Source organism: Protomyctophum parallelum (genome assembly GCF_964188405.1).
Source record: "Protomyctophum parallelum genome assembly, chromosome: 15".
In the NCBI taxonomy this organism is placed as follows: Eukaryota; Metazoa; Chordata; class Actinopteri; order Myctophiformes; family Myctophidae; genus Protomyctophum; species Protomyctophum parallelum.
This window is the reverse complement of record NC_139710.1, coordinates 39,596,950-39,621,506: the sequence shown is the minus strand read 5'-3', so window position 1 is coordinate 39,621,506 and position 24,557 is coordinate 39,596,950. Positions and strand designations below refer to the sequence as shown.

At 46.2% G+C, this 24,557-nt stretch overlaps 1 protein-coding gene across 1 annotated transcript in view; it reads left to right on the top strand.

The window, feature by feature from the left end:
* Positions 1-1,775: 1,775 nt before the first annotated feature.
* The window catches only part of LOC310871850 (uncharacterized protein), a 33,791-nt gene continuing 11,009 nt past the window's right edge, over positions 1,776-24,557 (top strand). Inside the window, exons 1-14 of the mRNA XM_083783489.1 lie at positions 1,776-1,816; positions 1,962-2,019; positions 2,126-2,262; positions 2,677-2,846; positions 2,961-3,070; positions 4,812-5,103; positions 5,597-5,673; positions 6,208-6,289; positions 8,714-8,815; positions 9,775-9,960; positions 12,355-12,591; positions 12,801-12,969; positions 14,547-14,657; positions 15,588-15,700. Of these exons, the coding sequence (XP_083639615.1) occupies positions 1,810-1,816; positions 1,962-2,019; positions 2,126-2,262; positions 2,677-2,846; positions 2,961-3,070; positions 4,812-5,103; positions 5,597-5,673; positions 6,208-6,289; positions 8,714-8,815; positions 9,775-9,960; positions 12,355-12,591; positions 12,801-12,969; positions 14,547-14,657; positions 15,588-15,700 (1,851 nt within the window). The 5' untranslated portion in view covers positions 1,776-1,809. The remainder of the gene's footprint in view (positions 1,817-1,961; positions 2,020-2,125; positions 2,263-2,676; positions 2,847-2,960; positions 3,071-4,811; positions 5,104-5,596; positions 5,674-6,207; positions 6,290-8,713; positions 8,816-9,774; positions 9,961-12,354; positions 12,592-12,800; positions 12,970-14,546; positions 14,658-15,587; positions 15,701-24,557) is intronic.

Here is a 24,557-nt window from a genome sequence, read left to right as displayed (position 1 = left end):
ATCTAGGTCAGGAATCAGGATGAGGATCCGCCTACTTAGTACAGCAGATAATAGGAACGATCTTTCACTTGGTGATACAAGCGTGACATTTGGCATGAACATGCCTCTGGGTCACCTCTTTAACTTTTTTAACCGAGCCAACGAAAAATCCAATATGGCGGTCATTTTTCAAGTTGGCCGCCAAATAAAAAAGGCCTGTTCTGGACAACCATGGGTGCGGCCGACTCGAGACCGGGCACTGCACTGCCTGTGGGTGTGTGGAACGTGTGTGTCGAATTTGAAGTCGGTGGGGCGAACGGTTCTCGAGTTACGTGGATTACAGATGTACACACGCACACAAAATTTGTGCAATAGGCCTATAGCAGATCATTGGAACGGTTGTTCACTTGGTGATACAAGCGTGACATTTGTCATGAACCTTCCTTTGGGTCAACTCTTTAACTTTTTTAACCGAGCCATCCAAGAATCCAATATGGCGGTGCTATTTCAAGATGGCCGCCACATCTAATTGTTAGCCTATGTCTATATTTCTTACAAATTTTAGGAAAAATGTCACCATTAAAGATAGATAGATAGATATTTTATTTATTTATATTCTTTATATTATTTTTTTATTTTTTTGTTATTATTTTTAGTTTTCATACTGAAAATGGTAGCATGCTAATGCTAACTTAATGCTAACATGGTAGCATGCTAATGCTAACATAATAATGCTAACATGGTAATATGCTAGCATGCTAACATAGCATGCTAACATGATAATGCTAACATGCTAATTAGCATTAGAAAATGGTAGCATTAGCATGCTACCATTTTCAGTATGAAAACTAAAAATAATGACAAAAAAATAATAATAATAATATAAAGAATAAAAAAAAAATATATATATTAAAAAAAAAAAACTATCTATCTATCTATCTATCTATAATGGTGAATTTTTTCCTAAAATTTGTAAGAAATGTAGACATAGGCTAACATTTAGATGTGGCGGCCATCTTGAAATAGCACCGCCATATTGGATTCTTGGATGGCTCGGTTAAAAAAGTTAAAGAGGTGACCCAGAGGCATGTTCATGCCAAATTTCACGCTTGTATCACCAAGCGAACACCCATTCCAATGATCTGCTATATTGCACGAATGTTGTGTGCGTGTGTACATCTGTAATCCACATAACCCGAGAACCGTTCGCCCCACCGACTTCAAATTCGACACACACGTTCCACACGCCCACAGGGAGTGCAGTGCCCGGTCTCGAGTCGGCCGCACCCATGGTTGTCCAGAACCGCCACAAAAGGCCTTTTTTATTTGGCGGCCATCTTGAAAAATGACCGCCATATTGGATTTTTCGCTGGCTCGGTTAAAAAGGTTAAAGAGGTGACCCAGAGGCATGTTCCTGCCAAATTTCACGCTTGTATCACCAAGTGAAAGGTTCTCTCACAATATGGCTGTTAGCCGCTGTACTAACTATCGAACCAGTGAGTAAACAAAATAACTGCCAGCCTAGCGACCGCTGAACTACATGGACCATGATGCACCGCGGAAAATACCAATATTTTGGTTTGTGTCCCGCGCATGTTCCCGCGATTAAAGAATCCAACTGCTGAAGTAGGTGTATCTTGTTGATATTATTAACTCAACAATGCATAATTCATATTTGCAACGTGACACTGCTAATAATGAAAGCGTGGTTAGTTATACCCTGGTTAGTGGTTACCATGGTGACGAGTCACTGACGACAAATTAATTTAGCTCCTTCTATGCAATGAGGAGGGAGGATGTCAGCGGGATTTCAAAGTCAAACCTCTAACAATGGAAGGTATCAAGGTATCGTTTGCTTTCTGATAAACATTAACCTGTCCTTTCTTGAGCGATGGTGACATAGTGCCGCAGTAACTTATTGTTTCTAATTAACTGCCTTAACCATTAACTACTTTCCTTTGATAATTAACCTCCCTTAACAGAGACACACCGCACACGTTTTCCTGTAACATTCAGCCATCTGAACCTAGACGAGTTGAGGTAAACAAAACACACCCTGGCCTGGACTCACTTAAGTTCATGGCACCATGGGCCATGGCATACTGGGGTTGGAAATCTGACAATTTGTCTTTTGACTTGTTTGCAGCAAGGAGCTTGACAAGCGCACTAAAGAGACCCAAATGCTTCAGGAAGAGGTTGAACATGCAACCAAACAAGCCTTGGAGAGTGCTGGCCTCAATAACACACTGCCTCAAAGCTGCCTTACCACCATGTTTGACATGGGTGAGTTGTGTCATCATAATAGTGGTTGTGGCCTTGGCTTTGTTATGGCTGCTTGGGTGGTCATCTGCTGTTAATGGGGTTTTATGCATCTTGCTCAGGGACACTTCAGACACGGGCGGGGAGGTGACCCGACCTTCTTCTGATTTAATACCAGACAGCTATCGTATAGTTAATCTACAAGCTTACAGTGCAACTAGCTGCTCTTTGGAGTAGGTTATCAAATGGTAAACTGATATTTAAGTGCTTTTCCTCTGTAAATAATGTGTAGGCAGGTAATTCAGGTGAATTTTAAGAGTTCAGTTGATAAAATGTTCAAAAATGTAGCAAAGTTACAAATGCACAGCTGTAGCTAATTGTGTTGGTGTATGACATACAGTACATAACCTTTTAAAATTGCATTTATTATTCCTGCAGATGATTCAGTGCTCCAGCCTCTGGGCTATGACCAGGATGACTTGAGTTCGGAGGTCACCCGAAGGAGTCTCAGTTTCCAGGAGGAGGAGGGCATTTCATTGGTGTTGGAGAACCCAGTTGAAGAAGGCTCTAAAGAAGAGCTGTCTCAACTCCACAAGCAGCTTGAGGAGGTCTGTTGTGTTTCTTTATATCCATCAGTGGTGGTGTCTTTGTGATTTGTCGGGTCATGGATGGAAATGCAATGAGTTGACAATAATCCCTGGTTAAACCCCTGCCACACGCAGACACATGCTCGTTACGAGCACCTGAGGTTCCACTTTCTTCAGACGGTCGTACGGCTGGAGACAGAGTTACAGGAAGTCCAGGTGGAGAGAGATGTCCTGTCCGACCTCAGGTGAAGCCATGATGATAGGTCTCCGTCGTTGAACAAATGTGACCAGATTTGACTGACATCGCATAAAATCCAGCTTTTCACCAGAGGAGAAAAATGTATATATATTTTTTTAAATGAGTTAATAGTACAGGCAGACTCTTAACATACTATAGCGCGTATATCTTTTCTACGTCCGAGCATAGACATGGTAACGCCCCGCCTGCCTCTGATTGGCCTACCAACAAGAGTTTCCTCCGAGGTGGAAGATACATGCTGGATAGTCTGCCTGCCAAGAGGTTACTCCGTGGTGGAAAATAAATAAATAATACAAGTACGATATAATACAAGAGAATGACAGCTTGGCACGCGCGACAGTAACATTTATGTTTGTAGAAGAGGCAAACTACCGGTAATATTGTTTATGCCGTTGGCCTGTTTATTTGTATACATGTGTAAACTTGAAACATTATTGTACTGTAAAAAGGTCTCTTTTCAGTTGATCTTTATCTTTTTTAGTATACCGGTAATAGTATTAGTTTACTATAATTAATACCTTGATCTTTATCTTTTTTTGTATCGGAGGACAGGCAAGACGGGCCAATCAGAGGCAGGCGGGGTGTTACCATGTCTATGCTCGGACGTAGAATAGATATATGCTACTATAGCATGTCTGAAATAAATGTCAGAGCTGAAATCGACATGTAAATATGAAATAAATGCTTAAATATGTAGCTAGGTGTAATGTTAGAGACCACAGAAGTGAACCTTTCAAGCCTGTTTTCTCAACTCGCTGTTTTCTGCAAGACATTACTCTATAAGCCATATCTCCAAAACTGGTGCGTCAAACTGAACAACCAATATTCAGTCAATTTGAAGCTATGATTCCCTGCTTTTACAAAACGAAAATAAAAATAAATCCAATGGCAGTCCCTCAGTCAAATTTGGTCACAAATTCTTATTTAGAACTTTGGTCTGGCAAAAGGCTAGGCCTCTTGAGGGGACATTTAAATGTTTTTCTTTTTGTGGTTTTCGCCTTTATTTTATATTTTTTTATGGAGGGACAGACAGTAGGCTGACAGGAAATGGGGAGAGAGATGGGGGGGAAGACATGCAGTAAAGGCCGTCGGGATCGGGATTTGAACCCATGACACACTGCCAGACTGGATTACCAGCCAAGGTGCTTGGACCATAGAGCGTCGCAGTCCCGTCCCCTCGAGAGACCCGGAAAAGAAATCTCCGTTCATTTTTCCTCACTTTTCAGAAAGTATTTATTTAAAGACGTTTACGCCGCAGACAAAGCCAACTCTTGTCGTGACAAATCATGACAACAAACACAATTTTTCGAGCTGAACAAATAATTATAAAAGAAGAAGAAAACGGCAGGTTACAACCCTTTTTTTGTTTTGTTTTTCTTCTTTGTAATTATTTGTTTGGTCCAAAATATTGTGTTTGATGTCATGATTTGTCACGACAAGAGTTGGCTTTGTGCAACGCTTATAAGGTCTTTAAATAAATACGTTTTGAAATGACTGGGAAAAATGCATTGGAAACTATTTCCTTTGCCTGGCGTTGTCATGAAAGGGGGCGGGACTGCAAACGCTATTGAGCCATGGCCCAGGATGGGCAATTTATGTAAAGACAATGTGCAATCAATGAACTTTTCAAACCCTGTAATGCATACAACCCATTTTAAATGAAGTGGAAGAGTCAGTTTGACCTGCACGTTTTCTTTTTTCCTTCTTTTTTTTCTTCTTCCTTTTAGGATGAAGGATTTGAGGCAACATGCTGATCAGATGGACAGGATGATGCGAGGGGGGCTCCAGAGCATCAGCTGGTCTGACTCTGGGGACCACCAGAGGCTGCGGGAGACGGAGCATGAAGCCAGGTCTCTGGGCAGGACATCGGAGTCAGTGGAGCAGACCTTCAGACGCGTGTACTCTGACCTTGTGGCTCACGAGAAGCAGGCGGGACTCTGTGACTCCGTCGCTAGCCTCGGCCATGCCGCTGCCTGCCCAGGCGATGATACTGCCAGCCCTGGCCAGTTCCCTCCGAAGGTATCCTCACAGTCTTTATCTCTGAGAGTGTACAAATGTAACCAAGATATATGTGTTACAAATAGGTAAATGGGTGAAGGATTTTACTGTGTAAGATCTTGAACATGAGAGACACGCAATGCAATCCATAACTTCTTTTATTTTTTTTACCAATATGTATGGTAGAGTAGCCTATGTAATACAATATAACTAACACAATTGCCGTGCTCAGAGGTGCTCTCCCTACTTTTCCATTGAAATATGTAGACCCTCTTCGGTGGACAAGAGGTGAATGAATGAATCTCAAGGAATAATATCTCCCCTGCCCAAATGGGTCTTCCGTCTTAGCTCAACATAAACAGATTTGCAGCTTTAAGTGTTCAATTGTCGATGTAGGAAAAAGGCAGCCATTTCTGTTCTTTCCAAAGTTCTGTAGTCGTCTTTAAATTGGTCCTATGGATAAACTCAAGCAGTCACAATACTGTATGTACTTTTGTTAATTATTTAATGACAGGCTGCGGAACAGTTGGAGAGTGAGCAACTGAAATACCAAGGAAAGGCAACAATGATGTTACAGGAGAAAAAAGACAGGTAAATTAATCGTTAACTATGATTGTATTTAGTTTTGTTGTTTTTGTGCTGTTTTGGCCTCGTCTTGACCAGGTCTCACTTGTAAATGAGACCTCGAACCTCAATGCGACTCTCCTGGTTAAATACAGGTTACAATGTTCATGCATTTTATTTATTTATTTTCATATTCACATGTTTATTAGTGTTGACATTTACGTTCAGAAATGCACCCCACGCCAATGTCCTTGAAGTCTAGTTTTCACCTTTTATTGTACTATGATGGTACAGCTCATTGCCAGTCATGACCAGGAGGTGGCGATGTTGACTGATAAACTGACCTCTTCCAGAAACTCAAATGGAGAAACTACAGTAGCGCCATGTTCACTGTTGTGTTCACAAGCCCTTAAAATGTGCATATTTTAATTATTATTTTCAGTAATAAATGGTGCATTTATATAGCACCTTTATCCAAGGCGCTTTACATAGATTGTGCATTACATTCAACCATTCACAGTTCACACACGTCGTCAAATGTCTGTTTTATGTCTGTTTTAGAAACCAAGCAGAGAGCCATGCTTGCTTGAACGAGTGTCAGGTCATTGAACTGGAGTCCGCCCTGTCCCTTTATAAAGACAAGGTTAGTGCAATAACATCTGTTTTTTTTTTTAATTATTTGTTTGTTTTGTAGGGACTGAGCACATGAATGAACATAATGAACATCAGTATAAAAATATAAGATGTTATTTGATCTATTTAGATTCTTGGCAAAGAAATGTATCTTGATTTTGTGGAAGACAGATGAAATACCCTCAGAACATAATGTGGATGGCCCAAATAATGTCACTACTACCACTGGAGAGACTCAAGTATGAAACACAAAATAAGGCAGATGTATTTGTAGAGGTACCCCCTTTTTGGAGCACATCGAAGAGCGCATTTGATTCTGTGTAGGACGGAACCCACCTTAACGTGCACACATGCATTACACAACCCATGTACCACTTGGATTTCTTTTTTTCTTTTCTCTTTTATTTCTATTTTTTTTCTTTGTTTCTTTACTGTTGTTTTTATGTAAGTAACTGTTTTGTATGTAAGTCTGCTGTGTTATCCTTGTGTCTATGTAAAGAAAACCCTCAAAATAAATAATGGAAAATAAAAATATAAGATGTTTAAAGTGCCAGAGTTTAGCAAGAATGCTAGTCCATATAGGCATGCGGTAAGAAAATGAAAATACACAAGGAAAAAAACAGAATAAACAAAGAAAAAACATTGCATCATGGCATGTGAGGTTAAAAGTGATAAAATTTGAGGTGGCAGGTAGTTCATTCCAATGTTAACTTCCCACAGCACATTAAGTCAAAACCTCACAGACCTCAGCTCACAGTCTCCTCTGGTAGTTCTGCTTCATTCGCTGGATATAATTATCCTCATGCATTCTTAATTGTTTGCTTATTTCCTGCTATTCAGTCATTATCATTCCACTGTCATTTGCTTATAATTGCTGTCTGTAATCAGAAGCATGTGCCTCAAGCCTGAAGCTTAAAGTCCGACCCAGGATTCGTATGCGGGTCCCCCGCACAAGCACTGAAATGTTTGAGCAGAGGATGAACTGTGATTTGACCTTAATGCAGTGCCTCTTGTCAACCAGTAGGTGTCCTAGCCAACCACAACATCTAAATATCTAAATAAAAGAGCACATCTCATTTAGCTTGAAAATCAGCTCATGCTACAGTATAAACTAGAAAAAGTGCCCTTCCGGGCACAGGTCTCCACCAGGTTATCCACAGATCCGTGCAGTTAGAGGTAAAAACACTTTTTGGCCAGTTATAGCGCCACCTTGAGGCTGAGTTGAAATTGTTCATGTGGCATTTCGTCCTCGGCCTAGTGGGAATGTGGGTGCACAATTTCACAGAAATCACGCGATGTGTTCATGATTTGCAGCATTTTGTTTGAAACTGAGCACTCCTGTGAACTTTGGAAGCCAATCTTAACCAATCAGGATGGAGTCTGATAAATCTGAAAGACCCGTTTCGTTGAATGGCTCTAGAGAGACTGTGTAGCAATTTGCGTGATGTTTGGACAAAATCTGTAGGTGTACTGTGCAAAAACGTGTTTTGCACAAAGCGGCCTCCTGGTGGCGCTATAACAGGCCGTTCTGGAAAGTTTGGGGCAGAGGTTCATGGTTGGCATCCAGGGAGTGTGTGTGCAAAATATGGCATTGAAAAACTTGTTTTGCACAAAGCGGCCTCCTGGTGGCGCTATAACAGGCCGTTCTGGAAAGTTTGGGGCAGAGGTTCATGGTTGGCATCCAGGGAGTGTGTGTGCAAAATATGGCATCGACCGGGTTAACGGTGGCCGAGATTAGCTGTTCACGGACGGACGGACGGACGGACGGAGTGCAAAACATACTCTCTCCCCATGCCTTCGGCCTGGTGGAGACAACAAGGCTGTACTGTGTGCTGAATCTGTGTGTGTACGTAATAGACGGCAGACAGTATAGGAGGAAAGCAGACATGAGCCGACCACATGGATGTAAAGGAACCTCAGCTGGCCTGAGAATGACCCGACAGTGGAGTGTTTGTTTATGTTTAATTATCGGAACAGGAAGATTGTGACCACCGTTGGGGATAAACAGGGAAATGGGTAGCCTCCTATAGAATTCAGACAGGAGTGTGTGTGTGTGTGTGTGTGTGGGGGTGGGGGGTGGGGGGGGAGAGGTACTGTATGTCTTTGTCGGATCTTCGTTGGCTTATTCAACTGAGCAGCTATTGGCTAACATTTCTAACATGACATACATGTCTGTCACTTTGATTTGACTGTGTGCGTGTGTGTGTGTGTGTGTGTGCCTTAGGCTGGGCCGAGACTAACCGCTGCATGCAGCACAAATGTCTACACAGGATTTGTCAAAACAGCCGAGAAACGCATCCAGTGTTCTTCTGCCGTCGCCCGCCGGTGCACAAAGCCAGCAGCAGTACTGTGTCAACAACATGAAGAAGATCGGCGTGTTTTCTCAATCGAAAACAACCATATTCAATATTTCCCACATGTTGCGCCGCTGCAGGTGTGTTCTCTGGAGCGGCAGCTCTCCCAGACCCAGTCCCAGATGGATGAGGCCTTCATGCGTCAAGCAGAGCGGCTCGAATCCCAGCGTGTCCAGATCACGGTACCATGATGGGCCCACGTTTCAGTGATTAGGGTTAGAATCAGTGATTCTAATCAGTGATTAGAATCAGTGATTCTCAGACGTTTAATTTTCAAGGACCCTGATAACTCGGAGGCCCCTTTTTTACACCGTGGTTGAACCGCTTCCTTTTTCCCCCCTAGTAATATTGAGCCAGTTCAGAGTGTTTCCACTCGGAAAATGTATTGGTTCAGAACCCTAAAAGTTGGTTTCGGAACTGGAACAAAAAAAACTAATTCTGCCCGTTCCATGAAAGCATGAATCCAAGAATCTAGAGCGGAACCAGTTCTAGAACCAAAGTTCTTTTGGTTCTAGAACCTGTAATGGCTGTTTGGAATTCCCCCAACCTTGAGGGTCCCTATGTTGCGTCATAGGGCCTTAGAACTAGCTACACACCACAGGCATGGAATAAGCATAGTTCTTGTTTAAACCATATTTGTTATTTTTGTTTGTGTAGTGTACACCTTTAAACTTGCAACTTAATTATCTTATTTTATTAATTCGGTTTTTTTCCTCAAACGTTTATATAATCAGCTGGCCAATATATTCAATTCTCCCTTGCAATATCTATAATTCAATGACTGATAGTGCAAAAATTCTAAATACCAAATTTGATCGTATCCTTCAACAGCATAAAGGGAAATGATTCCCCAGTTCTGTTGCTTCCTCTTTGAACCTTTGTTATTCAGAAGTCGTATAAACCATGACATGAGTGTGTTTTGTCCTCTCTGTTTCAACATGAATGGCAGTGAATGACATTTTAAAATGTAGGAGGAGATCTGCTAAAGTATACACTGCATACACTTATGTACACAAAACCTTTGGAAGATGGGGGACAATCTCTTAAGGGCTAAAAGTTCAACTTGGACTGATATGGTTATTTAAGGAAGTTTAGAAAAAATTTAACATAACTCATGCCGCTCTGTTTATCCTTCTGTCAGTCGGAGCTGCGTCAGGCACATGATGATCTGTCCCAGGAGAAGGAACGCAGCGAGCTGCTGGGGGTGAGGTGCGTGGGCCTCTGCGCCACCGTGGAGGAGCTACGCAAAGAGCTGGACGAACACAGCCGGCTGGTCCAACGACTGCAAACGTTCAGGGAGGACTGCCAGGCTCGGATGGAGACTCTGGTAAGATAACTTACTCCTCTTCGTTCCTGGTGGAACATAAGGCTGCGACGATCTGCTTCCATCTGGTCCTATCCTGTTACTATCTGCTTCCATCTGGTCCTATCCTGTGACTATCTGCTTCCATCTGGTCCTATCCTGTGACTATCTGCTTCCATCTGGTCTTATCCTGTGACTATCTGCTTCCATCTGGTCCTATCCTGTTACTATCTGCTTCCATCTGGTCCTATCCTGTGACTATCTGCTTCCATCTGGTCCTATCCTGTGCAGCATGTTGTGCCTATCTGCTTCCATCTGGTCCTATCCTGTGCAGCGTGTTGAGCCTATCTGCTTCCATCTGGTCTTATCCTGTGACTATCTGCTTCCATTTGGTCCTATCCAGTTACTATCTGCTTCCATCTGGTCCTATCCTGTGACTATCTGCTTCCATCTGGTCCTATCCTGTGACTATCTGCTTCCATCTGTTCCTATCCTGTGCAGCATGTTGTGCCTATCTGCTTCCATCTGGTCCTATCCTGTGCAGCATGTTGTGCCTATCTGCTTCCATCTGGTCCTATCCTGTGCAGCATGTTGTGCCTATCTGCTTCCATCTGGTCCTATCCTGTGCAGCGTGTTGAGCCTATCTGCTTACATCTGGTCCTATCCTGTGCAGCATGTTGTGCCTATCTGCTTACATCTGGTCCTATCCTGTGACTATCTGCTTACATCTGGTCCTAAGTCTCAACCACTCGCCAGCATTCTGAGCCATACAGCAAACCTGACTTAACGTTACTGTTCTATAGCTGTTATACAGTTGGATCTTGGTTTTTAGACTGTACTGCTTAGATTTCCAGATGGTCTGGAGGGTGAGATAACTGGGTACAGTATAACTTAAGTATAACTTTTAAAAAAATCGTTTTGATATAGATTATTTTGTATTGGATCTGGATTTATTAATTCAGACATTGTTACATGATTAAATGCTTTACTAGATATTTGCAAGACCCTGGAGGGATGGCCTAGAAAACTAAAAAAGCATTCGTTTCAGTCTGACACTCATTGAGATGGAAAAACAACAAACAAAAAACATTTATTGCTGCAATATGGCAATATGGCAACAAGACACGAACTCTGACATCACACAACCCCCAGCAGAGCCTAAATATACACAGTTATGACATGGACATGATAATAGACATATGAACCCCTCATAGGGAAGAACATACATGCACAGTTACTACATGAACATGAAAATAAACATACAGTATGACTGTAACTATGACAACCTCATATAGGGCGGAACATAAAGATACACTGATATTTATTAAGAACATGATCATAGGACACCATTGTAAAAGTTGGAGCACTTGGGCTTAAAGAGTGGAATGAGGAAATGGACTAAAATCACATCATATGAATATACAGTATGTTGGGCAGAGTGAAGCGGTGAAGAGACAGATTTTGGATTTATATGAACGTACGAACATTGACTTTGACAGAACGAGGGCACTCATTTGTTATGAACCTTGGACAATTGTGAGAGCTTGTGTATGTGATCAGTGCTTTTGTTGGGATTCCTTTCAGTGCTTTTGTTGGGATTCTTGGACTGTCCGTTTTGTAATATTGTTGGGTTGCGCTGCATTGTACCGGAATTTCATTTTGTGTACAACACACATGAACCTGTGTCAAGTGACCTAATATGAAATTACTGGGGAGTTTGTCCATTGATGAGCTGTCATTGTGGTAGCACCGAGATATGTAGAGCATGTAAAGAGTGAATGTCAGTCAGCTTAAATAGACCACATATGAACCATTACGATTGTGGCTGTTACGTGATTGGAGGGTGTATGAGTGTGAGATGAGTGTGAGAACGGCTTCACTTTTGTGCGTGCCTGAACTAAGGCGATGTTCCGTTCATGTTCAGTGAAATGCTCCCACATTTCCCAGTTAGGGGAATCTGCATGGCGAGATAGGGCCGCAAGTTTGGGGTAGATGCTCATTAGGAAAGGTTACTTTCATTTTAATTCTGACCACTGTGTTTTTAACAGTTTGTATTGTAGATAATAGATATGGTTTTCTTTCTGGGTTTTGTAACTTGCTGACCTCTGTGTTTCAGATGTGGTCAGCTTTCCTCCGTGAATATTTTTCCCCCATCTGTAGTTACTAAATATATAAATGAATCCCCTTCAATTTGCTGTCCTTATGTCTGGAATGGATACATTCTTATGCATAAACCTTCGCTAACCGTTCACGTTAACTGTCCTTAATTGGGCACCAGGGCTGAAGCAGGTATTAGTATTAGTACGGTAGTTGTTTATTAGTTACTTTAATGTTGTAATGAATTCATTATTATTAATTGTACATTTCAAATACCCAATGCAGCCATTCATTAGATTTTTGTCCACTGTATTCGAACAGGGCCGTGCGAGCCTGGAGGAGGCCAGGGGCCGTTGCGGGGCTCTGCAGGCTGAGGCAGACGGGCTGAGGCTACAGCTGGGTGACCGCGAGAAGGCGCTGGAGCTCCTGAGGCTGCAGACGGAGGGCGACGTGCAGACGACGGTGCAGCACGGCCGCATCATCGACACCCTCCACCAGGAGAAGAACCACCTCACCGACCAGCTCAACGAGCACAAGCTGGAAGTCCAGAAGCTGCGGGTGAGGAGAAGGGTTTGATGATACCCTTGTTCGATTCAAGAATAAGGAATTTTCTTGGCTTTAAGTGGTTAAAATCCAAATAAATGTCATTTAGCTGAATACTGGTTAAAGAGTATCTTGACATAAAGCCTAACTCCTTATGCTCTGACCCCAGAGTGTTGTATTAAAATTCCAATTATAATCTAAACACTGGTTCTCGCCAAAAACAGGCTGAGCTAGCTGAACGCGATTCAGGCCTGGCTGCTCTGGAACAGGACGGGCGGGAGCTGCAGGCCTCCCTGGCCGAGCAGAGACGCCGTTTCCAGCAGGCGACCCTGGAGAAGCGGCAGCTCACCGCGCGGGTCAACGCACAACGCACGCAACTGCTGTTACTGTCTGGTAAGATGTGATCGACCATACAGAATGTATATATCACATAACACAACAGTCCTCCTTTCTCTCCAAAAACCGGGTCCGGGTACTGAGACCAATTGTCAAGAGTGCCAATGTTTGAAAGAGGATTACTCAACGTAGCATTCATTAAGGCTCGATTTATACTTTGTGTGCCAGTGATACGCACTTAGCAGACTATTAGGGGATTCACACTATGGTCCCGGGTGCGCACTCGGGACCACTTGGCATATGTTGTGGTAGTGTGAATGATGCGTACCGTTCCCGGGAGCGGATCGCCCAACCGTCCCCGGGACCGCATGGGGGGAGGGTCCCTGGACCGTTGAAGTGTATTCAGATACGGATCGTTCCAATGTGAATGCATGCAGTCGACGAGCCAAGCGTCAACAAAAAAAGCACAGCCTCTGCACGATGCGTAACACCAGCGCATTTCTCAACGCCGCCCTTCTCCTGTTGAATCTGCTTATACGCGCAGCACCGCGCTGATCTTATTCTGCAGACTACACGTGGCTCTTGGGCTTTGCTTGGCACAGTTTCTAAAGTAAAACAAAATAATAATAATGCTAAAGTAGAATCCATAGCAAACTAATACACTGGAGCACAGAACTGACTGACACAGTGAATAGCAGGCAGGCTGACAGTGAAGTAGTATAACGGCAAAAAGCCAAAGAGGCAATGCAATTCAGTGTGTCTGGATTTATTTGAGACAATGTCGCACAGTTGATGGTCAGTGTCTGTGCGCGCCAGCCATCAAGCACACCGTCATCAGGAGGATTAAAGTGTGTTATGCAAGTGTACCCGGGTGCGCTGTTGAATCTCGGGCAATGTGAATCATGGCCATCGGGGACCAGGCAACTGTATTCGGAAACGGTTCCAATGAAACTGATTCAGTCCGTCTCAGTGTGAATCCCCTATTAGACACTTTGTGAGGTTGTAGTATAGTTCGGACATTTTTGTTGTCAATTGGATTTTCAAATCAGCACTGCTTCCTTATGGATTGATTATTCCATTGTCACCTTGCATGATCAGACATCTAGGACTTTCATCCTCCTATCAGTGAAAGTAGCAAAGCTACAAGCTCACAATGTGGTTATCAGACTACATGAGCAAGAAGTAGTTTTTTTGTTGTTCTAAATATCGGTTTAGATATATTTCAGTTACAGTACATCAGTGTTCTTGGAAAGAGGCACTTCTTTCGTAGCTCGTTGCCAAGCATAATCGGCTGCTTGCTCCACCTAAAGGCTAAAGCAAACAACAAACCACGTCCGGTATGTTTTCACAAGTCAACCAAGCCCATTTATTTTTCTCCTCCTTCCATCTGTGATCTCGTATCTGTCAAGATCGAGTGTGAACGTAATTTAGTGCCATGCCTTGTGTGTGTGTGTGTGTGTGTGTGTGTGTGTGTGTGTGTGTGTGTGTGTGTGTGTGTGTGTGTGTGTGTGTGTGTGTGTGTGTGTGTGTGTGTGTGTGTGTGTGTGTGTGTGTGTGTGTGTGTGTGTGTGTGTGTGTGTGTGTGTGTGTGTGTGTGTGTGTGTGTGTGTGTGTGTGTGTGTGTGTGTGTCCAGAAGGGCACAAGGGTGATGTGTTAAAGCTGAGAAGTCAACTGAAGTCCAGCCACGCCGAGCTGGAGCAGGCCAAGAGAAGCCTCAGGACCCTGGAGGGGGCGGATGGACACGGTCTCTCACACACACACACACACACACAATTCATTTATAAAGGCAGGGCGTTTTAATTAAAAAGTCTCCCTATCAAAGAAACATCTGTTTGGCTTTAAGACGGCGTCATCTGCTTCACATCATATGAACCTGTAATAATTTATTTGTACTGGAATATCTTCTGTCTGTAGCGGTATTAATCCCTTCTTAGATAACGGTGAATCTTACTTTGGGGCGGGGCAGTGGGGGGTGTTGTACTTCTGCTTTGTTGGCGCTCCAGTTGGAGCAGCTGTAATCTGGTGCTCATAAGCACCTGTGCTTTTGAAGAAAGATTTCTAGGGATTTCCATCCCTAGAATTGATGTGAAACAGATGATGAAGATGTCCTCGCTGACTCGTACCGTCTCGTCTTCTGCTCCTTCGCTCCTCACTCGCTGGGTGGAAATCCATGACTCCGCTTTTGCTATCCCCTCTGTTTCATTTATGTTTGATTGTACTACACTACAGTGTAACAATGTAATTACAATATGCGTTAACCACATTAAACCTGCTTCTCTATTTTGGGCAAATAAAAAAAATAGTGAAAATAGCAGATCTACAAGCTCACAGTGTGTATCATGATGAAACGTGTTGTGAGCTTGTAGATTGTCAATTTGTAGCTATTTGTAAATGTTGTAGTACGAATAAGTATAGGCCAGGACTTTACCACTTATCCCTATACGTCATTTACTGGGGTCCCTCAGCGGTTTCACAAAAACACATTTTGTGAAATTGTAGATCGGCCATTTTCGTCTAATGTTTGCTTCCCCCCCCCCCCCCAAATGTTCACGTATTATCATAGACATGCCCAGGGATGTCATGGATATTATGACATGCCCAGGTTGGGATTCATGAGGATGAGAAAATGTCTGTGTGGGTTTTGTTCTATTATGGGACTTTGTTTGCGCTGCAGGCCTCCAGGTAGCCATGGGCATGCAGAAGCGGATCACAGAGGGCCGGGAGCAGATGGACTCTCTGCAGGGCAGGATCCAGCAACAAGAGGCCGCCATGGAACAACTGTACCAGGTAAACATGTCAAACCACTCTGTAGTGCTGTCGCCTCACAGCTAGAAGGTCCTGGGTTCGATTCCCGCTCGGGACGCTGTGGGCGCTGGCGGCGTGTCCTCTCCTCCGCGTCATCATTGCCCATACCCGAAGCGGGGTTGGCGAAAGGGCCTTTCTGTGTGGAGTTTGCATGTTCTCCCCGTGTCCCCTACGGTAGCTACCCTCACAAAAAACATGCAGTAATCCTTTTCTCTAAACTGCCTCCCCCTGGCCAGCCGGGGCGCCTGATGGAGGGGAAAGGAACTGGTTGGAATAACGCGTTCCTTCCACGCGCTACGTCCAACCAGGGAAACTTCCCCCTGTCAGGTGTAAAGGAGCGACTTGGACACTCATACATCAGGGCCGGATATAGGCATGGGGACGGGGGACGGGGGGGCAATGCCCCCCTAAATTCCCTGACTGCCCCACCAAACATGATGGCATGCAAAAATCCCACATTTCAAAGATATTTCAAATTAAAGTGCTTATATTACTTACTATTTGAAACACTACACTACTAACTACAACTGTCACACCACCACCAAACCAACACCATTTAATAATTAAAAAAAGAATAATCTCCGAGTCAGCTCATTTCAAGACACAACAAGGCTCAACAAGAAACACAAATAAAACAAAAATGTGCTAACATTTGTGTTGTGTATTTCACACGCTCCCTGACAATGCATGCATGCTGTGTGCTGCTAGCCTATGCCAAGTGACTGACAAGTGTTGAAATCACTGTGAGTGATTTATGGCGTTATCTTTCTGGTAAAATCCAAATATGTTAACTTCAAAGGAAGCATTTGTTAGGGCTTTCACAGAAAAGCAGACAACTGTTATTATTGATGCTTACTTGATACTGATAACTGATACTTACTAAGCCCTGTACAAGATACAAATCTTGTAAAATACATAGTTTTCTATGCATTTCGGGGATTTGGGGGATTTAACCTCCCAATTCTGTCCCCGTCCCCCCCAGTGGGAAAGGTTACATCCGGGCCTGTCATACATGAAAGAAGCATGAGTTCAAGTCCGTTGCTCTCCCCAGGTTGGCGGAGGGTGTGTAGAGCCAAGGGTCACATTAGATAATTGACACAGGGGTGAAAAATGGGTTAGAAAAATGTGGGATAAAAATGGGTGTAATATAAGAAAAAATGTCAATGTCAAACCACTGAGGTTGATTTCTACCTGGTGCGCAAGGTTTGGGTTGCACACCGAAAATAGCCGATCCACATGCTCACAACGCAGTGTGAGCTTGTAGATCAGCTATTTACCCAATTAGATCTGAGGACGATTCAAAAAAAGAATTGCTCCTAAATCAGACAGTATTCTGAAAAACCAATGTTTCTATATCAGTGGTTCTCAAACTATTTAATGTCAAGGATCCCCCGGAAGCAAAGATTTAAACGAGTTATAAACGTTCGCTCTGTAAGAATATATATTCAAAGATTTGCACCACATTTTCAAGATCTTTCTAAAATAGCTGATCTACAAGCTTGTAGCGCGGCACCGAGTGCCGTGCTACGAGCTTGTAGATCTGCTATTTTTCAATGGGGAAAGTGTAACATAATGCTTCCGTCCTGAATGGGTTAAAGGAGCACATCACCTATCCTTATATAATTAGTCTAGGGCTGTGACGATTACAAATTTAGCTTGACGATTAATTGTCACACAAGTAATTGCGATTAACGATTTAATTGTGTTTTTGGTCATTGAGCATTGAAACATCCGCGTCATCAGTGCCCATACCCGAGGCGAGCACTGATGACGCGGGGCCAAAATTCTGTTTGGCCTTTAGGCTTTGTAAACGAAAGGTGCAATGGGCAGTCTTGCGATTATCTAAAATAATTGCGATTAGATGATCATGTGATAATTGTGACAGCCCTAAATTGGTCATCACTAATGCTCGTTATATGAGGGTACCATTTCTGTCTACTCGCTCTGCGTCTCATTGGTGAGCTGTTCAGAAACTAGGGGTTACGTATGTAACCAAAGTTCTATAACAACGAGCAAGACCGCTCACTATGGGAGTTGGCGCCCCCTGGCGTAAACACAGAAGCATTCAAATAAACTCACAGATTTTTAGGCTGGGACTTTAGACGTGATGACGTTGACAACCCCGCCCGCCGGGTGCACCTTATAACCGTGTCTCAACGTCTACGTCTCCATTCGATAACAATTGTTCTCTTCTCAAGCAATCAAGAAGGGAATCTTGGTGAGCGGTCTTGCTCGTTGTTATAGAACTTTGGTTACATACGTAACCCCTAGTTCTAGTAATCAACATCGCAAGACCGCTCACTATGGGAGACTTCATTAACTCCCTTATTGTCATCACGAAGTCTGGACCCCTAGGGCCCGTACCTTTATATGTGAGCAAAGGACCACAGTACGTCCCTCAACAGGACTACTGCACCCCAACGGGAAGGCCAATCAGACCTAAGTCTGCCATATGTGCCTAAGAGGGGCCGACAGAACAACCGTCTTAACGCCCTGGAGAAACCAACGTCCCCCGCGGGGAACTAAGTCTCTCCACTAACTGGAGGCCACGCCCAGGACCGCATGCGCCACTGGCGCTGCTGTCACATCCAGTCTATAGAAGGTGGCAAAGGTGGAAGACGACGCCCAACTTGCAGCGGAACAAACATCCTGAACAGAGACCCCCCTACAGAGGGCCCAGGATGATGCCATACCTCTCGTGGAATGTAGGCCCGCTCTATAGTAGGCCCGCTCTATAGCCTCCACGATCCACTGGGAAAGCCTAACCTTTGAGATAGGCAGTCCCACAGTCTTGGGATCCCAGGAGACAAACAGCTGTGTAGTCTTCCTCGTCACCTCAGTCCTGTCCAAATACAACCTCAACGCCCTCACCGGACAGAGGTTATGCCTCCTCCTATCCTCCTCAGAGGCAAAGGGGGTCGGACAGAACGCCGCCAAGTCCATCGGAACCGGGGTAGCTAGGCGGTTCTTAGGTAAAAATGCCGGATTGGTCTTCATGACCACCCTTGCATCCCCATTGAACCTCATGCATTCCGCACTTGTGGACAAAGCATGGATATCACTGACCCTTTTAGCGGTCACCAAAGCTAATAATAACGCTGTCTTCAGCGACAATAGCTTCACCCTCCAAGGGCTCAAACGGTGGCCGGGACAGAGAGTCCAAAACCAAAGCAAGGTCCCACGAGGGGACCAGAGACTTGGTCACCGGATGAAGGTGGCTAGCCCCCTTCATGAACTGGCGCACCAGCGGGAGCTGGCCCACCGTCTTGTCCTCAAACCCGATGTGGCAGGCTGAGATAGCAGCCAGATACACCTTGACAGTACTAAAGGCTCTGCCTTTGTCCAAGAGGTCCTGGAGGAACGACAGAACGACCCTTACTGGTGCTTGAAATGGCACAACTTGAGCTGGTGAACACCAGTCTTCAAACAACCGCCACCTCATATCATAAGCATCCCTGGTCGACTGCGCCCTCGCACACTGAATAGTGTCGATGACGCTCTGGGGAAGACCCTCCGCGCCAAGATTCAACCTCTCACGGGCCAAGCCCAGAGGTCTAGATCTTCCGGCCGTGGGTGGAATATCTCGCCTCCCGCCTGGGTCAATAGGTCCCTGCGCAACGGAAGCTGCCAGGGCCGACCGTACAAGAGAGGGACTATGTCTGACCTCCAAGAGCCCCATCCTGGGGCCACCAAGATCACTGACAGACGCTGTGTCCTCACCCTCTCCAGCGTGGGAAGGATGAGAGACAACGGGGGAAACGCGTAAAGTAGGCCCTGGGGCCAATGGTGCGCCAAGGCATCCAAACCTAGCGGAGCCGTCCCTGCTATGGAGAAGAACAGAGGACACTTGCTGTTCTCTTCCGACGCAAACAGATCCACTCGTGGCTCGCCGAACCTCTCCCACATCTGCCTGGCCACTGTTTTGTGCAGTGACCAAGCCGCATAGAGGTATCGGCCCCTGGACAACAGATCCGCCCCCGTGTTCCGGAGTCCCGGAACGTGGGAGGCTCTGACCGAAAGAAGGTGCTCGTCGCACCATAACGTCAGTCTGTGTGCTAGCGCATGCAGTTTGGTGGACCCCCTGCTTGTTGATATAGCACATCGTCGTTGTGTTGTCCGTCCTGACCAGGACATGGAAACCGCTGATGAAACGTTCGAAATGCTGCAACGCCAACATTACCGCCATCAGCTCCAGGTAATTTATGTGGGCAGACTTGATGCTGCCACTCCATACCCCCCTGGCTGTCCTGCCTTCGTGGGTGGCACCCCACCCAGACAGGCTGGCATCCGTCGTGAGTACTTTCCGGGATACGACCATCCCCATACTCACGCCTTCTGAGAGGAATTGAGCGCCTCTCCACTGACGTAATGGGTAATGCAACCCACCGACACGTTCACAAGATGATGACAACGGTGTTGTCTTACACCCAGTGACTGCATCCACCTCTGAAATGGTCTCATGTACAATCTGCCTAGCCGAACAACGGATATTGCAGAGGTTCGGAACGGGACCCTGTTGCCCGTCCGAAACAACGCCAGACATGCCTGAAAAGAGCGGATCCTCTCGTCGGAGAGACGCGCCGTGAAAGACACAGCGTTCAACGTCATGCCTATGTAATCTATTGATTGCGTCGGCACCAACACGCTCTTGGCGTAATTTATGCTGAAACCCAGAGACGTCAAGTGATCTACCACCCAACTTGTGTGTAGTCGCAGTGTTGACGCCGAGTCCGCATAAATCAGCCAGTCGTCCACGTACATTGCTATCCGAACGCCCCGCTGACGCAGCGGGGCGACGGCTGCCTGTGTACACTTCACAAAAGTCCTTGGGCTCAGTGACAGTCCGAACGGAAGGACCAGATATTCGTATATCTGTCCCTTGAACCGCAGGAATTTTCTGTGTGGTGGGTAGATGGGAATGTGGAAATACGCGTCTCTGAGATCGAGAGTTGTATACCAGTCCCCTCGACGCATCATGCGCAGCAGAGCCTTGCTCGTGAGCATTTTTAAGCGAAACGCTTTCAAATAGCCGTTCAGAGCACGTAGGTCTAGAATGGGCCGCATGCCCCCCCCCTTTCTTCTTCACGAGAAAGTAGCGGGAGTAAAACCCGGTGTTGCTCTGCTCCATGGGCACCACACGTATAGCCTTCTTCTCCAACAGAGACGTTATCTCGCCCTGGAGAACCTCGGCTGCCTGACCACTCGCTTGCGAGAACAGAACGTTCCCACAAGTGGGAGGTCTTCTGGCAAACTGTAGTTTGTAACCCTTCGAGATGGTGTTCAACACCCAAGGATGAACACCACAACGATTCCACTCCTGTAGACACAGCGCCAGAGGGGTTGAAGCCAGCTCCGAACCTTTTTGTGGTAGAGCGGCGCCCCTTACGGTCAGAACCTGGGCCTGGGGCCTCTGTCCTGCAATATGGACCTGGGGCTCTGGTGCTGTGTCCACGGCAGTTAAACTTGCATTTCGGCCGACAGCCACGGGCCCCTTCGAGGGCCCGGGCTGCTGGCCCATTCCCTTGAATTTCAAGTGACGATTCAAAAGACCGGTTTTCAGTAGAGAACACTGCTTTATTGAGAAAAGTGGTGGCACGGAAAACACTGGAGAGACATTTATTTTCAAAAAACAAGTCCTCTTTCCGTCTACGCCAAGAGCGTCCGGCATGAGGCCCGTGGCCACTATGCTGCGCTTCAGAGAAACTCGGGGAAGGGTGGGGGAGACAGTGTCCGATGTCTCCCCGTGGGGCAGGTCCGGTTATTTCGCCTTCCCGCCAGGTGGCCCTCCTGTCCTGGCCCCATTGCTGGGGCCGCCGGCTGGATAAGCCGAGGGGCGCCTGGACCTGTTGGTCTTATTGCGGTTGCGAGGTGGGCGGGAAGATGAGGACGCCGCTGACGGAGCCCTCTGAGCGACGGGGACCTCGAAGGCGCTCCTCCTGGACCTGGAACGATCGTCCCTGTCCTTGGTGCGCTCGTAGGTCGGCCTGTAGGGTTGAGCCTGCTTGGGCCGTGCTCCAGACGCCGGGAGACAGGCGCCGATGACCTCCGTGTCAGTCTTCGTCTGTCCGTCGCGGGAGCGCATCTCCTCGAGCATGGACGCGAAGAGTGTCGAAGCGGAGACTTTCTGTTTCAAAGGAGTACGTCCCACTTTGGGGGACAGCTCCAGCCACCTGGCCCTCTCGAGGACCAGAAGTCTCGCCATGGTTCCGCCCACCATCTCCGCCTGGGCCTGAGTGAGACGGAGGAGCTCAAGGTGCAGGCGTCTCAACTCAGCCATGTGTTCGGGGGTAGGCTCGTCACCCGCCTCCAGGAGGACATGAGACGCTGACCCCTGCAGAAGGGTCGTGGCGTTCAGTGCTCTGGCCGCAGTTGAGGTGCACTTGTAGGCAGCCTCCCCGTGGAAGACGTTGGGGTTGATACCCATGAGCCAGCCGGTGAAGGACTTGTCATTGGAGGCATGGCCTCGAGGCCTGCCTCCCGTTGTCCTGCGCAGTCAAGAAGCTTCATGCCTACGCTCAGGGAGGTGGAAACTGAGTGAGGCCGTCCCCAAGACACCATGAGGGATTTCAGGAACCCGTCATCGAGGGGGATCTCAGCCTTGGTCTGGGACTTCACTGGGTTGCCCTGAATCCTCTTGCGAAACTGTTCGCATAGGGTGTCTTTAGTAGGGATGTTGAAAAAAGTTGAAAATCGACTCGATTTTCGACTCATGCCTCCCGCGACTCAAAACGTATGAGTCGAAAAATCGTTTTTATTTGTATTATATTTTTTTTATAATGTAAAATGTTATAAACGTTGCCGTTTCAAATGTTTTCCAAATGGGAGAAGTACGTGTTTGTCTGTGTGACACTGCTGTGCTGCGCCTGTCAGTGGCTCGTCACATGCAAATTAACTTTGAGCAGAGCGCTGTGGCTCTGAGTTTGAGAATAGACCCCATCGTCCAAGGGTGTGTGTGTGTGTGTTTGGTGGGGGGTGGTATCTTAGCAACACTGAATGATCTGTCCCATTGGTCGTGTGCTCGTATCATGAGCCAATGGCTGCAGCTCTGCTTCCCAGACCCAGACCCAGGTTCACATCTCATATACAGTCTACACATGCCGTAAAGTGAACTGACAGCCACAGGTCTGCTACCATATTAGCAGCGGTGAGCGCTCTTCTCTCGTGAAGAAAGCAGGACAGAGTTGTCAAATAAATCCCGCCGTCATTCATACTGTATTTATTCTCCGACCCGACATTAAAATACGGAACAACGTGCGTTCATTACGGGGCTCGTGACAGGCTGCAGACACTTGAGAGTTGGGACTACTAGCAGATAGCACCGCTGCTCCTTTACAAAATAAAGTTTATTTTTTATTATTGGGATTTGATCATTGATGCAAATTCTAAACATATGGATGCAGCTGCAGAAGTTGTGTTGCTTAAAGGAATGCATAGTTGCGTTCTCCTCAACTGCTGCGCAGCAACAACAAAAATATAAAAAATAATGAAAAAGAAAAAAGGAAAAAAAGTCGTTCGACACGTCGATTTTCGGCCTCGATTCGTCGATTGGCCAAATATGAGTCGTTTGTCATCCCTAGTCTTTAGCCACCGGAGGTTCAAGACTGGCCGGCCAGACCAGACCACAGCGGACTGTAGCCTTCTTGAACAGATCGACTATGTCAGTGTTGTCATAGTGGAGCTGCGGTTCAGCTGGAGCAGCTGGAGCCGTCGGAGCTGCAGCGGTGTCGGCCGGTGCAACACCAACAGTATCTGGCGCTGCAATGGGGGCGGCGACGTCGGCCGCTTGAGCGGCCTTGACTACTAGAGGCGATCTGCCACCTCGGCGTCGCTCTCGTTGCTGCTCTCTTCATCACCCTCCTCCTCCTCGTCAGAGGTGTAGGAGGAAGCTGAATTCATCTCAGCGTCGTCAGACATCTTATAGTGCTAAGATGCACGTGGAAGCAATAAACAAGGCAAGAGGGGCCGAGTTAGTAGGCAGCCACGTTTAAGTGGAAGCTAGGACAGAGCTATCACTAGCTACTGCGAAAGACCGTCACTTCTTTCTTGTAAAGCCAAGAAATACGTGAACAAACAAGCTACAAACAAGGCTCGCTGGTTTATAGAACTCGGGTTACGTACGTAACCTCCAATTCTAATAAACAGTCCTACAAGGCTGCGTGCCTGTAGGCGCCGAGTTGGTAGGTCGTCACGTTAAAATGAGGGCTAGGACAGAGCTTGCTACTGTGAGAGACCGTCACTTTATATGGAGACTTAAATAGGGCTGTTGCCAGCCACTGTATAAGACGCCACGTGCGTGTGGGAGCTGAGAAAGAGCTATTGTTAGCCTCTATCAGAGACGTCACACAAAGTGGGAGCTAAAAAGAAATATTACTATATCCTGCTTAGGTTACCACTCCGTCGCGGGCTTGAAAAGCCGCGAGACGTGCGTGTTTCGGCAAGAGCGTGCTATTAATAGCCACCGCTAACGCCGCTGCACGTGTGGAGGCTAACAAAGGGTTGCACCGTTCCTAGCCCTTCACACGTTCACACGTTCGAGAGCCACGCCGTCGCGGGCTTGTGAAAGCCGCGGGACGTATGTGTGGAAGCTGAGAGAAAGCTAATGATAGCCTTATCAGACCGTCACACAGCGTGGAAGCTTAAACAGAATAATACTATATGCTGCTCAAGTTGCCGTCGCGGGCTTGGAAAAGCCGCGGGACGTAAGTGTGTGGCTAGAGCGGGCTATTAATAGCCACCGCTAACGCCGCCACACGTGTGGAAGCCAAGGAAGGGTTGTGTACCGTTTCTGGCCCTTCACACGTTCGAGACCCTTAGGTCAGCGAAGGTTTGTGTGGAAGCA